We start from the raw sequence: 15,645 nt of genomic DNA on the forward strand, positions 1-15,645 counted from the left end.
GCATTTTAATGATTGGTTAAGTGCTAACCTGAATATCCTTTCCTAGTGCTTTTCACATATTTGCTACTGTTACTCCTGCTGCTGCTGCTGCTGCAAATGCTACCACACCAACTACTGCCGTACTGTGACTAATGAAATAGTTCCTCCGGCAGGGCGTTGACTCCAGGGTTCTGCTCTTCAGTGAATCCTCATACTGAAATGGTAAAAGACATCCCAGAGTTGAATATGAGTAATTTGGGGGTTCCTTTTTTAAAGTATCTGTGTTCTTATTGCTCAAAGGTGTGGACCACAGATCAGCATTAGAAATGCAGAATCTCTGGCCCCATTCCAGCATTACTGAACCAGAACCTGCATTTTAACAAGATCTCCAGGTGTTTTGTTTGTATATTAAATTTTGAGAAGTATTTATCGCCATCATTTCCTCGCCCCTCCCCCATCCTCAATATCATCTGAATAACTTAGAGATGACTCCCAGCAGTGGACCACCAAGCAGTATCACGTGAGCCAGGCCCTCAAAACAGGCAGTTAATTAGAAAGAAGGGAGGATAAAAGGAAGGAGGGAGGAAGAAAAACCATGCCTGACAATACTGTTACTGTAATTCTACAGGTGGGTCTGTGCTCACTGATTTCAGATTGTTCTTTGTTGTAACACGGACTGTGGAAGGAAGTACTGAAATTTTATGAGCTGCTGGCAAATTTCTGTGGCTCTGTAAGTTCCAGTGATCTGTCAAACTTACCTTGCAAAGTTTCCTTCTAACTCACGGTCTCAAAAATTAGTATGCGCCCCTTATTTTCTTAAACACACACGTACATTGTGCAATCCTCTTATAATCATGCTTCATTTAGCTTTTTGATGCGAAGATGATGTTCTTAATGTGCTGATCCTAAAAGATCAGTGGATAGGAGGGTAGAGTTTCATTTACTTTCCTCACTGTCCCTTGGCTAGTGCTTCCACTTTGGTTTGTTTACTCCAATGTAAAGGTTGTGAGGATGTATAAGAACACTGGTCTTTGATTAACCATGAACTATGGATGGTTGTGGAGGCACAGCTTTATTTGTATTATCACATACTAGGGGATAAAGAAAATTACTAGTTTTTTTACTTAAAATATGACCTTTGAATCCAGTTTTTAAAAGTTAATTTGAAAAACAAATTCAAGTTTGTTTTAATTAATATGGTATCATTTTCAACTGTTAAATTGGCAAAGAAAAAATTTGATAAAACATGTTAGGAATATAGAGTGACACAGCCTCATGCAGTTAAAACTGCCTATGTTCTGTGACCCAGCAATCTCACAGCTAGGCATTTATTCTGCAGGTGTATTTGCACATGCAAATGCACATGTGTACATTTCCGTAGAAGCAAAAGAATGGTATTAACCTCAATATCTATTAGAATAAAACTGGTTTAGTACACCTCAACTTTTCATTTTTTTTGAGTTGGAAGTGTCTCAGTGAACCTTTTGAAAGGGAATTTGTGTGTCCAGGGATTAACCATAGGAAGGAAACCTATTTTCCATTCTGTATATCTTTGTGCTATTTGAATTAAAACACACACACACACACGTAACTTTAAAAATCAACAAAATAGCCCTCGTATTGAAGAAATTTAAGCCATGTTTTCGACGCATGTGTATATTTCCCCCTACCTTTAAAGCATGTTCATGTGACATAAACTTATTATGTTCTGGGGCCCTCAGACCCACAGTTTTTAGGAGTAGGCAACAAATTCTCAGTAGCCTCTCAGCTCTGTATTTACTCTTGTGCTTCTCAGACTCTTCTGAGCATAAACTGCCTGATGTCCTAATCATTCAGAGCTGTGATTCTCAACCTGGGGTACCACCAGAATCTCCTCGAAGCTTTTAAAAAAATCAAGATGCCTAAGTCAGCTGAAGACCTATTTAATCAAAATCCATGCATGTTGCTTAGGCGTGTACATCCTAATGTTCGTACTTGTTTAAGAACCACTGTCTAGAGAGCAGTTCTTGGTAGGGTTCCTCCTCCACTAAGGCACCAGCTGTTACCTCCTCCCTGCTCCAGCCTCCCAGGAGTTGATGTGGCACCAGAGTAGAATGCCTGGACCCTCTGCTCTACAGCCAAAGAAAAGGGAATGGCATTTTGAATAACCACATGGCTCTAGCTGTTGTATTAGAATAAAAATGATAATGATAGTGATAATAACAAATCAGGTTTCTGCATAAGAATCAACATTTTTCCTCATATAAAGAACATCGAAAGTAAATAGGGGAAATCAAAAGCTGATTCTTTGAAAACATCAATAAAATTCAGAAATCTCTAGGTAGGCCAATGAAAAAATAAAGGGAAAACACAAATTACCAGTAATAGGAATGGGAGCGAGGATATCACTGAAGACATAAAAAGAATAATAAGGGAATATTATGGGCAATTTTATGCCAATAAATTGGGCAGCTTAGATGAAATGGGAAAATTCCTTGAATGCCCAGATCACCACAGCTGACACATACATACAAAATAGAAACTCTGAATAGCTCTATATCTACTGAAGAAATTGAGTTCAAAATTTAAAACTGTGGTACAAAGAAAACTCTAGGCTCAGACAACACTCAACTTTAATGGTGAAGTCTCAAACATTTAACAAATACAACTGTTAGATAAATTCTTCCGGAAAGAAGGAGGTAACACTATTGTATTTTCTATAGTAGCAATGAATATTCAGAAATTGAATACCATTTACAGTAGCATCAAACAGTATGAAATATATAGGGATGAATTTAGCAAAATATGTACCCTGAAAACTATAACCGTTACTGAAAGAAAGTAAAGAAGACCTAAGTAAATGGAGAAATGTACATTTCATGGGTTGGAAGACTCAATAATGTTACCAAGTCAGCACTCCCCAAACTGATCTATACAGTCAATACAGTCACAATAAAGATCCCAGCAGGCTTTGTTCTAGAAATTGACAAACTGATTTAAAAATTGATATGGTAATACAAAGGATCTAGAATAGCTAAAACAAATTTTGAAAAGGAAGACCAAAGTTGAAGGACTAATTCAATGAGAAGAAGAAAATCTCAGCTAATTGTCCTGGAATAACTGGATATGTATATGGAAAAAAAGTGAATCTTGACCCTTACCTCACTCCGTACATAAAAATTAACAAAAAATGCATCATGAACTTAATTTATAAACTAAAACCAGGAAACTAAAAGAAAATATAGGATAAAGCCTTTGCAACTTGGGAATACTCAAAGATGTCTTAGATTGGACATAAAAGGTAGAAAAATAAGTAAATGGGACCTCATAAAAATTAAAAACTGGTGTTTCTCAAAAGAAATTATTAGGAAAATGAAGGGACAAGCCACAGAATGAGAGAAAATATTCACAGTACATATATATATATATATATATATATATATATATTTTTTTTTTTTTTTTTTTTGCGGTACGCGGGCCTCCCACTGTTGTGGCCTCTCCCGTTGCGGAGCACAGGCTCCGGATGCGCAGGCTCAGCGGCCATGGCTCATGGACCCAGCCGCTCCGCAGCATGTGGGATCCTCCCGGACCGGGGCACGAACCCGTGTCCCCTGCATCGGCAGGCAGACTCTCAACCACTGCGCCACCAGGGAAGCCCAATATATATATACATATTTTAAAATAAATTTATTTATTTATTTTTGGCTGTGTTGGGTTTTTGTTGCGGCGCGTGGGCTTCCTCTGGTTGCAGCTAGTGGGGGCTACTCTTCTTTGCGGTGCAGGCTTCTCACTGTGGTGGCTTCTCTCATTGTGGAGCATGGGCTCTAGGCGCGTGGCCTTCAGTAGTTGCGGCACGTGGGCTCAGTAGTTGTGGCTCACAGGCTCTAGAGCACAGGCTCAGTAGTTGCGGCACACAGGCTTAGTTGCTCCACGCCATGTGGGATCTTCCCAGACCAGGGATCGAACCCGTGTCCCCTGCATTGGCAGGCAGATTCTCAACCACTGGGCCACAAGAGAAGCCCCACAGTACATATATTTTATATGTTATGTATATATGTATACAAAGGACTTGTAGCTAGAACATATATATATGAAGGTCCTGCAACTCAGTAAGACAAGCAACCCAATTTAAAAAATAGGTGTTATAGGTTGTGTTCATTAGGAAGCAGGCACTGAGATAAAGTTGTATGGTGGAGTATTTACTAAGGGAAGCCCTTAGTAGTATCATCTCTTGTGGAAGGAATGGCAATGAAGCAGTATTGGGCAGAGGAATGGGTTGAGCAGTGATGCAGCTCAATAACAGCCTTGGCTGACTTTATATGTAGCTCTAGAGCTACATTGGTCCTTTGGAGTTGGGACAGAGTTGGTACAAGAGTTGGGCCAAGATGACCAAGCCTTTATATTTCTGTATCACTCAGAGATGAGGACCTCTACCACTTGTATGTGGGCCACTGCTGGAAGGGGCATGTCCTTGGGTGACATGACTCTGCAACTGAAGCAATCCCTGAAGGGAGTGACAACTGAAAACTGCCTGCTGGTAGCATTTTCAATAGCTGGGGCAAAAGGTTTTTCATTGGAAGAGAGTTTGGCAGTGTATTGCAGTAGACCATGATGACAGGCAGAAGAGTCTAACAGAAACTGTACAAAAGAAGATATATGAATGGCCACTGAGCACATGAAAACAGGCAACGTCACTAGCCATCAAGGATATACAAATTAAAACCGCAATGAGATACTCCTACACACTTTCTAGAATGGTTAAAATTAAAAAGACTGACAAAACCAAGTGCATCCAGGAGTGTAAAATCACTTTAGAAACCACTCTGACAGTTTCTTTTTCTTTTTAATGAATTTATTTTTTTTTAATTTATGTTTGGCTGCGTTGGGTCTTTTTTGCGGTGCACGTGCTTCTCATTACGGTGGTCTCTCCTGTTGTGGAACACTGGTTCTAGGCATGTGGGCTTCAGTAGTTGTGGCATGCAGGCTCAGCAATTGTGGCTCCTGAGCTCTAGAGCGCAGGCTCAGCAGTTGTGGCGCGCGGGCTTAGTTGCTCTGCGGCTCGTGGGATCCTCCCAGACCAGGGATCAAACCTGTGTCCCCTGCAATGGCAGGCGAATTCTTAACCATTGTGCCACCAGGGAAGTTCCCACTCTGACAGTTTCTTATAAAGTTAAACATATACTTAACATATGACCCAGCAATTCCACTCCTAGGTATTTACCAAAGAGAAATGAAAACATGTATACAAAAAGACTTTAGCACAAATGTTCGTATTAGCTTTATTCATACAGCTGAAAACTGTAAAGAGCACAGATGTCCATCAGCAGGTGCATGGATAAATGAATTTAGGTATATTGATATAATGAGATACTATGTAGCATTAAAAAAAATAAACTGTTCATACATGCAACACCATGGATGAATCTCACAAACATGCTAAGCATAAGGAAGTCACAAAAGAGTACATACTGTGTGATTTCATATGTGAAATTCTAGAGCAGGCAAAATAATCTGTAATGATAGAAAGCAGATCAATAGTTGCCCGGGTCTGCAAAGGAAATGGAACTGCAAAAGGGCAGTTTTTTATTACTCAGTAATAAAAAGAAATGAATTGCTGATATATGCGACAGTATGAATGAATATGATAATATGGTAAGTAAAAGAAACTCTACACAAAAGAACTCAGTTTCTGCTTCCATTCATATGAAGTTTTAGAACAGGCCAATCCAAACTGGAGGTAGAAATCAAGAATAGTGGTTGCTTGGGAAGGAGAGTGGGAAGGGGTTGACTGGGAAGGGAAGGAGAGAACTTTCTGGGGTTATGAAGTGCTCTATATCTTGATAGCAATATGGGTTACATGAGTGAAGGGGTGTTTTCAGAACTCTCTGAACTGTATCATTGTATATAAAAATATATCTAAACTTAGTTGTACAATGTTGCGAATATACTTTACATTGAACCATACACTTAAAAACAGTTAAAATGGGGCTTCCCTGGTGGCGCAGTGGTTGAGAGTCCGCCTGCCGATGCAGAGGACACGGGTTCGTGCCCCGGTCCGGGAGGATCCCACATGCCGCGGAGTGGCTGGGCCCATGAGCCATGGCCGCTGAGCCTGCGCGTCTGGAGCCTGTGCTCCGCAACGGGAGAGGCCACAGCAGTGAGAGGCCCGCGTACCGCAAAAAAAAAAAAAAGTCTAAGAAAAAAAGAAACTATTAAAGATTTGTGATACTTGAATATGAATTGATTTTAACATTCCATTTTTCAAAATCTAGGGTAGGGTTTATATTATATTGCTAATATTATGACATACTTGCTGAAGAGAATCGTTTGTAAATCCTAAGCTGACTTCCTATAACCATGTGTTGAATTTCCAGCGGTGTTGAATCAGACTTTGATCCCTCTTAAGAAGATAAATGCAATATCTGCAGTTTCTAATGGTAGGGGTGTAGGAGAGACTTTCAGACGAAATCTTCAAAGCCAAGTCCCTGCCCAGATAAGAAATTAAAGACCCTGGGGAAGGCAGTTGTTTCATTGTCCTGCCTCCTCCCCCCTCCCACCAACTTGTAGGCCTCATTTATTTACCCCCACCCCCCACCCCCCAAAAAAAAGAACAAATGAGATGCTATTGTTAAATGCAGTGTGCAGGATTAGATTTGTTTCCTTCCAATAGAATCCCTTTCCTTAATCAGCACTCTTATAAAATGGCACACCTGCCTAATTAGAACAAGTTCTAGACGACAGGATACAGTGTGAGCATTTCAGTTAGCTCCACACAGGTGATGACTATTGTGACTGATGTTCTTAGAAAGTCTTCCCTTCTCTCCTCTTCTTATTCCTCTGTGGCTAAGCTTTTTATAATTTTATACTTCTGAATCAGCCTTTGATTGTGGGAATTTATCCATATGTGGTCATTGATATTGGTTTTGTTTCTAAGTGATTCCTTAAATGAAAAAAGAAGTGATGTATTTATGGATATGTGTAGGGATGCTTTTAAATATTTTTATTAGATCTAATTTACTCGTTATCACTCTTAAAATACAGAAAACTCCCTTGACTGTGACAAGGAGGTAAAATACAGCAGTCACATTCAAGATCTCCATACATTAGCAATAATAAATCCTTTTGCCCTGAGTAATAACAGAAACTCAATTTAGAGCCAGTGGGGATGATGTAGTGCTCCCTCACAGAACCAATCACCCACAGAGAAGTATAATGAGCAGGGGAGGAGATACAGTAAAACCTATATGGCCAGAGGAAAATTATGGTAAAATTGTTGCCTATGAAAAGTCTTGTAATAAGTATATCTCCAATTATCTTCCAGAAGAAATTATTTAGGCATCTATTCAGGTCAAGATTCATGACGGAAGTGCAAGAATCACCTTAGAATAAAGCAAAAGGGTACATGAGTGTAGAGGAAATGGCAGTGGACATGCTGTGAACAGAGTTCTGTTGTGCCTGAAGGATCTGAAGTAGCCCCGGTGCTGCTGTGAGGGCGTGCTGCTCACCAAACCTTGCAGAGGGATGGCTGCACTGACCACTGTTACAGCACATGCTGACGGGGACAAGATAATGCTCTTAAAATACAAAATGGTTTAGATTATCACAGGAATATGCTCTACTTTTAGAGTTAGTTTATTTCCCAAGACCACAGCTTAAGCAGATTGCTATAAAGGAAAATCCTGAGTGTGCATGATCCATATCCTAATTAGGAGTGGGCTTGATCTGTTCAGACATATATCAGTTGAATAAGTGGGTTAAGTGGCAAGAAATGAAGTCTAGCTCTTTATTAGATAAGTGTCAAGTATAGTGCTGAGGTGGCTAAAAAAAAAAGTTAGTATGTTACCTAAAACAACATGAACAGTTTCAACCTCTGTTGTCCCAGTGCTGTCTGTTGTACAGTCTGGAAAATAATTCATTACCAATAATAAAACACCAAAGTTTGTAAAATATTTGTTAAATAGATTGAACAGATAGATGCTTTTTATAATTTTGTTACTCTCACTGCAGTGTATTCATCTTTCTTGATTTCTTTTTTTTTTTAATTGTGTTATTGAGAGGCAAAGGGGGGTGGTGGTCACAGTTAAGCACTGGCAGCTGGGCGTGGTCCCAAAGCTATCTTGCATACAACCTATAGTGTCTGTTAGTGAGTGAGCACCAATAGTTAATACTTGTGGGAGTGGTGAGGCAATTTTCCTCCCAGCTGATGTTAAAATTTTGGTTCTATCTTGTCAGATTAGACCCATGGAAGTACAATTATGTCCAAACATAAGTGCCATTCATTATAAATGGTCAGAGTAGGAAAAAAGCATTCAGATTAGACAGTGATGGGACCCACCTTGCCATGGTTCCTTCATATTGTAGTCATTAAAAATATACATTAAAATAAAGAACAGTAGTCAGTATTTTGGGACCTGTTGAACCGGAGGAGCCAGTTCCAGACCTGAAAGCAGTCTGTTCATTTGTTCATTCATTTATTCCATGAATGTACTTTGAGACTGGAGCTACAACAACTAATCTCTGCCCTCTTAATGTTTAGTAAGTGAAACAAAATAGATGAATGATACATCATATGTCAGATAGTGATGAGTGCTATGCAGAAAAATAAAGCAACGCATGGAGGATCCAGAGGTGCTGGTGGAGTGCAGTTTTAGAGAGAGTGGTCAGGGATAGCCTTTCTGATAGGTGATAACATGAATCCAGCTCCAAAGGAAATGAGGGAGCAACCATGGGAAGCGAAACAGCTAAGAGCTTAGAGTCAGCAGGCTGGGCTCCCTCTGTCTTAATAGCTTTGTGACCGTAGGGAGGCATTTAACTTACCTGTGACATGGAGACAGAAAGAGCCACCAAGCCTATTTCACAGGGTTTGTGTTCGGCACAAGTGAGACACTTGAGAAAAGCATTTTGGTAAAGGAAAGTAGTACCTCGACTTCAAATTTCAGTGTGAGACAATAAGGGTATAAATTAAAGAGATAAATACAGCAGAGTCTTAAAACAGCCCTTCCATACAGCTTGTTGTGGAGTTATTGAATTGAGTTGTCTGAGCTAAAGTGTAGAGAACATTCTCCAAAGATGAACTGTTTGATACTGGGGTGTACAGGATTTATATTCATCTTTGTTTGCTTTTGTGGTATTATTAGTTTAAGATTTTATATTTGTTTGTGCTTTTCTTCCTTTGACATCTTTTTCTTTTCTTTTCCTTTGAAGCTTTCCTTTTATTAAATTAGTTACAGGCCTCTTGACTCTCAGTTGAGCATTTTCTACACTGTTCCTGTACTCCCTGATTAATTCATTAAAAACAAAAAACAAAAAAATCCTGTAAGATGAATACTTTTCATGGGGGCTCACAACATCCATCTTTTATAGAGTAATTCTAAACTCCAGAACAAATTATTTGCACTGATGTTTATTAAGGACTTGAAGTTGTTTGTTTGCCCTGTTTGTTTTTATAGCCAGAGTGAATTTTGCAACAATTGTTAACAATGTTTGAATAGACCCTTATAGTTTACAAAGTGCTTCACACACTCACTCACATGGGAACTTCAGCAACCCTGGAGCAAGACAAGGTGGACGCTATTGTGCCCTTTCACAAAAGAGGGAACCCAAGGCTCAGAGAACAGAATTTAAATTCAGGTCTTTCCATGATACAAGTGTGAATATATGAATGAAAAATGCTGAATTGTTTCCAACACTTGGAATTACTAAAATGGTGTGTTTTATAAGTAGATTCAGGAAATTTTGTAGATGACTCCAGGAGAAGAATCCTTAAGGGATTATGGAAAGAGAGGGCTGTGTCTCTGATCATTGTGAGTGGAGACCATGGAGGCAAAACCCCTTTTGGTGTCTTTGTCAGGAAGAGGATGTGAGCCTGGATGCCCATGGCTCTGATCTGTGCATGAACTTCCTCCCTTCCTCCCTCCCTCTCTCCCTCCCTCTGTTCCTTTTTTTTTTTTTTTCCAGTTTCTTAGACTAACAAGCGTCTTTTTTTCCTTCAAGGTAGAAATAAAAGTAACCGTATGCAAATATAAAACTTATCAAAGATGTGTTGTCTTGGATTTAAGAATGTTTCCTCAGAAAAGGCTGTCTTATTTTGATATCAAGCATCCTGAAGACTCTGAAAATCTCTTTTAAAGTAGAATAGAAGCAATGAAAAATTAGAGCTGAGTTGGGAAGGGCCTTAGAAATTATCCAGCCATGGAACCATTAAACTGTTTGATCTGGAAAGGACCTTTGAAAAGGTCCCAGATCCCAACTCGCCGGAGGCTCCTTTGTGCACCGTGGCATCCTCGCCATCCTGATAGGGTCCATGCAGTATCTCCATAGCTTCTGATTTCAAAGACTGTGTGAGTTCACTTATATGAGGTACCTAGATTACTCAAACTCATGGAGACAGAAAGCAGAAGGGCGGTTGCCTGGGGCTTGGGGGAATGGGAAGTTAGTATTTAATGGGGACAGTATCAGTTTGGGAAGATGAAAAAGTTCTGGAGATCAATGGTGGTTGTACAACATTGTGAGCATACTTAATGCCACTGAACTGGGTACTTAAAAATGATTAAGATGGTGAATTTTATGTTTTATATATGTATATATATGTGTGTGTGTGTGTGTGTGTATACACACACACACATACGTACACACACACATTTTACCACAGTGTAAAAAATAAAAAAGCAAGAAAAAAATTCATTTCATTGCTGGACAGCTCTGTTGGAGTCTAAGATGACTCATTGAGGCATGGAGGCATGGAGAACAAATCTAACCCCTACCCCTGGATGAAGACACCCAGCTTGTCCCCTCCCAACAGTCTCTTCCCAGCCAACCAGCCCCAAGTTGCTTCAGTAGGTCATTTTGTTTTGTTTTACAGTTTATTTGAATCATAATCAAGATAAGGACTATATGTTGTAATTGGCTGATCAGCCTTTTAAATCTCTTAATCTGTTGGTTCTTCTTCCATATCTGTTTCTGTCTCCCTCACTCATTCTGTCACCCTTTTAATTTACTTGTTGAAGAAACTGGGTCATGTGTCCTCCAGAGTTTTGGTACTTGCATCCCTCTGCTGTGTAGATTGACATGTTCCTCCGTCCTCTGTGTTTCCTGTGAAGCAGTAATTGGATTGAGATACTTTACTTTAGAAATGTTGTAATCCAACTATATAATAACTCATTTTGTATCTTTTTTTGAAAGTGCCCCCCAGCTTTTTGCTTGGAAAATTGTAAACATTGAAACAAATAATTAGACAATTGAACGAATAATGTCATGAACATCCAAGTACCTTTATGTAGATTCACCAGCCATTAACATTTGCTACATTTGCTTTCTCTCTTCCTCTCTGCACACACATACACTATAATACACATAGGTTTTTCCCCCGCATCATTTGAGCTCAAGTTATAGACGTCATGACACTTTACTCCAAAATATTTCAGCACATAACTCCTAAGACAATTCTTATATAATCACAGTCTAGTTTATGTGTTGTCTGCTATTTAGTGCATGTTACCCTAATTATCCAAATAGTGTTCTTTACAGCGGTGAGTTATTTTTTAAAAATTCGAAATCCAAGCAAAGATTGCAAATTGTATTTAGTTTTCCCACCACTTTAATCGCCTAAATTGGTTCTGCCCTTTTTTGGGTCTTACATGACATCAACATTTTTTGAAGAGTCCAGGCCAGCATGTCCCTAAATTTGGATTCGCCTGATTGTCTCCTTATGATTAGATTGAGGCTAAATGTTTCCAGTAAGAACACTGCATAGGCAGTGCTGAGTCCTTCAGCGCCACGCTTGGGAGGCATCTCATGTCAGTTTGTCCCATAATGGCTGATAGGTTCGATCGCTCAGTTAAGGGGTTGTCTACCAGACTTTTCCATTGTAAAGGTACCATTTCCCCATTGTAATGAATAAATAATCTATAGCATATTAAAGGTTTTTTTTTAATAGTTTACAAAACGTATCCCATTGGTCATGGGAGAAATTGGATGGCAGAGATTATGAGCACATTAGAGTTATTACTGCTGATGGAAAATAATTTTTAAACATTGGTTTTTCTTGAGAGAGGAGAGATAAGGAGGGGAGGTAGTAAAGGTGAGAAATGGGCTTTACTGAAGACAGACTTGTGTTTGAATCCCAGCCCCACACTTGAACCTCTGCAACTTTAGAAAAGTTACCTCACTTCTCGGAGCCTCAATTTCTTTCCTATGATGGGCATAATAATATACATTCCTGGCAGGATTGTTAAGATGATTAAATGAGCTAGTGTATGAGTGGCCTCTAGCCTAGCAGCTGCCCCAGGACCATCACATGGGAGGTGAGGAAGAAATGCTTCCCAAGCCGTTTGCAGAGTTTAAACCTGTCCGTGAGTGTTCGTTCTCAAGATCAGACTGAAATATTCAGGCATGTTGATAAGAAAATGTGATCAACAGGTTAGGTGGTGGTGTGAAATTTCAAAGAAAGGAATTCAGAACTGGGAGATGTTTGGTTCCATTTTCAGACCTCTTAAATATGATTAGTCTGTAGTGGATTTATGTAGAATTGAGTTGCCATTGATTCAGACCTCTTTCTGACTGCAATCCATTTTAATCTATTACCAGGGATTATTTTTTGAAACAGTTTATGTGTAGTCTGATCAAGAATAGTGAATCATAATAATTCTGTGACCCATTTACGTGCATTACTGTAAAAGTTTCATTCCATACAAGTGACAGCTTTTTAAAGTTAATTAGACTCGGCTATACTGAGGTTAGCAAAAAGTGCTTTGAATTATCAATAATTCAGCAGGGCAGACATTTCTGTATAATGTAGTGGTTTTATAGAGTATTGTGAGACAGTTATCCCTAAAATAAATGGTCGTGAGCATACATCAGCATGGTGGGGCTCGCTTGAGTGTGGCGTGAAGTGATATCATCTATGCTTTCTATTATTGAGCAGAGTGTGGGACATCGGTCTTTCTGGCCATGAACTACTAGCAACCTTTGTCCTTTGTGTTACCTTTAGTTAAAAACGAAAAATGAGCATGAATGCTGGCTGATGGCCATGTCTTTCTTACAGCTAAAAATTCATCTGGGAAAGAAAAATGGGATTGCAGATTTGGATTTGTTTCATTGCATGAACGATATGTGACATTTTGTAAATTATTTATCAGTGCAAGGGTGGCAGCAATGGCTTGAGCATTGTTATATCAAATGAAAGTAGGAATCCCATTAGTATAAGGACTGGGTTTTAGCTAGAACCTATCAGGGGAATGTTGTCACTTGAAAACCAGATTGTTCTTTTAATTGCTATTTAAAGGAACAAAAGTGTTCCCAGGGTGCTGCAGTTGAGCAGTTGTGAGTAATAACTGTGGATCCATAATTATGCAGTGCTGATTATCTGGCATTTAAAAAATGGTGGCAGGAGTCAGTGACCAGTTTGTTGTAGCTTGTCTTTTTTGGTTTTTCTAATACAGTGTTTTATACTCCGCTTTTTAACTGGGGCTACAAAAATGCGTTTGCATAGTTACCTCAGAAAGTGAAACCTGTGCATATTAAAAGAACAAATTAAACGGAAAATTAGGGCAAGATAATGAACACTTATATTGTAAGATGAAATTAACAGTCATAACGAACAATTTTGCAAATGCTTGGTCATAAGGTGAATTCTGGTTTTTGATGACATGTCACATTGAACCAAGACGTTTGTTGGAATCATTGTTACCATTTGAAATATTATTTTAGAGATAAGTGTTTTTAAACTAGCATATGTTTCTTTCATTTATATTCAAATATATTTTTATATAGTTAGCAAATACATTTTGAGTGCCTGCTGTGCATCAGGCAATGTATCAGGCGTTTGGAATAGAGTGGCTGAACAAATGAGGTTTATTTTACGCTGATGTATATTTAGAAAGTTAGGCCTAGCAGAATCTTGTTTTTAATTTACATTAAAAAAAATTGGTGATTATACTAAGCTTCCTTGCCCTAAATTTTTGATTCATGAGATTCAAATATAAATACATTATAGTTACATTCAGATGGCTAGCAGACAACATGTGTGAAGCTTGGAATATGAAATAAACTCTTAGTTTTCATACAGTTTGGCTGTTCAAAATAATGTGACCAGATCTGTAGACACAGTCAACTCTTCACTTGGATGGGGATACTAGTGTTGCTGGTAGTCATAAATAACAATGGAGGCACTAAAATGTATGCAGATTTATACATTGTTAGAAGCAGTTTCCGTAGTGAGAGTTAAAGGGGTGCTACGGGGTTAGACAAATGTTTTGTTCTTTCTTTTATTGAAAGTGGGAATGTCAGAGATTGAGAGTTTGTCTCCTTTGTGTGGCATGGTGTGGTTTACTTTTGAAGACGGTGGTGCCAGAAAGGCCTTGTTAATGGTCTTTTGATCATCTCAAGTGATCCCACAGAATTTTAAAGTTCTCGCTTAGTTCTAATGCTGTTGTTATGTCACCTTTTAACATACCAGTATTTTATGTCAAATATTTAATTGATGCATCATAGTAACCTGTACTAAAACATTTGATAAAGTTTAATTAAACAATCTGGTCTGACTAGAAGATACTCATAGACTGTAATACTGAATAGGTGAATCAATTTATAGCAGGCATATAGATTACGGGAACAACTGAGACTTCAAATGAATTCTTAATGTTCATTTCAGGAAGGCAGTGTAATATATAAAGGTTTTAGATTTCTTTGGCTTAATGAAAATTACTTCTGAGTCTTATACATTACACATAAATGCATTATTCTGGCAATACTTTAGTGTCAAATTATTTGAGGGGTTTTTATTAGCAGAAAATGCTGATATGAATAACTTATTTCAGCAGTTTTTCTTTGGTAAAGAAATATGTAAGAAGCTTTTGATTTTAATGTTTTGTTTTAAATTTTGAAATGGAAAACTAACAGTGTTTTTTCATTTTAATTTTTTTCGTAGCCCCGTGCCGATCCCATTCCAATATGCAGCTTCTGTCTGGGGACAAAGAATCAAATCGTGAAAAGAAACCAGAAGAACTCCTCTCTTGTGCAGATTGTGGTAGTAGTGGTAAGTTGGTATTTTGTATATGTGTGTACAGTGACTCCCCATTATAGCTACATGCGATTTCTCTCTACCGAAAAAAGTTTGTTATTTAAAGCAATATTTGATAATAGAGTAAGCTTTAAATTTAAAAAGTAAATGCAGGTGGGGGGGGAAGTGTGAGTATATTAACACTGACATAAACCATATGTCATAAAATAAAATAAAGTTTTTTTAAAAAAAGCTTTAAAAATTTATTTATTTATGGCTGCGTTGGGTCTTTCTCTAGTTGTGGCGAGCAGGGGCTACTTTTGTTTGTGGTGCGCGGGCTTCTCATTGCAGTGGCTTCTCTTGTGGAGCATGGGCTCTAGGCACGCGGGCTCAGTAGTTGTGGCTTGAGGGCTCTAGAGTGCAGGCTCAGTAGTTGTGGCTCACAGGCTTAGTTGCTCCACGGCATGTGGGAAATTCCCGGACCAGGGCTGGAACCCATGTCCCCTGCATTGGCAGGTGGATTCTTAACCACTGCGCCACGAGGGAAGCCCATATATTCATATTTTAAATTAAGCTTTGATTTCATACCAGCATTGATAATTCAACGTGGATTATTCTACATTGCAGGTAAATTCAAGGTAGAGAATTCTAAACTTTGATGCACCTAGAATCACTAGTTTTCTATAACC

At 38.7% G+C, this 15,645-nt stretch overlaps 1 protein-coding gene across 1 annotated transcript in view; it reads left to right on the top strand.

The window, feature by feature from the left end:
• Positions 1 to 15,645, top strand: part of KAT6B (lysine acetyltransferase 6B) — a 182,327-nt gene that overhangs the window by 101,372 nt on the left and 65,310 nt on the right. The window contains 2 exon segments of the mRNA XM_082606337.1: positions 14,885 to 14,924; positions 14,927 to 14,992. Coding sequence (XP_082462463.1) covers positions 14,885 to 14,924; positions 14,927 to 14,992 — 106 coding nt within the window.

This window comes from Mesoplodon mirus (assembly GCF_964341445.2).
Source record: "Mesoplodon mirus genome assembly, chromosome: 2".
Taxonomy (NCBI): domain Eukaryota; kingdom Metazoa; phylum Chordata; class Mammalia; order Artiodactyla; family Ziphiidae; genus Mesoplodon; species Mesoplodon mirus.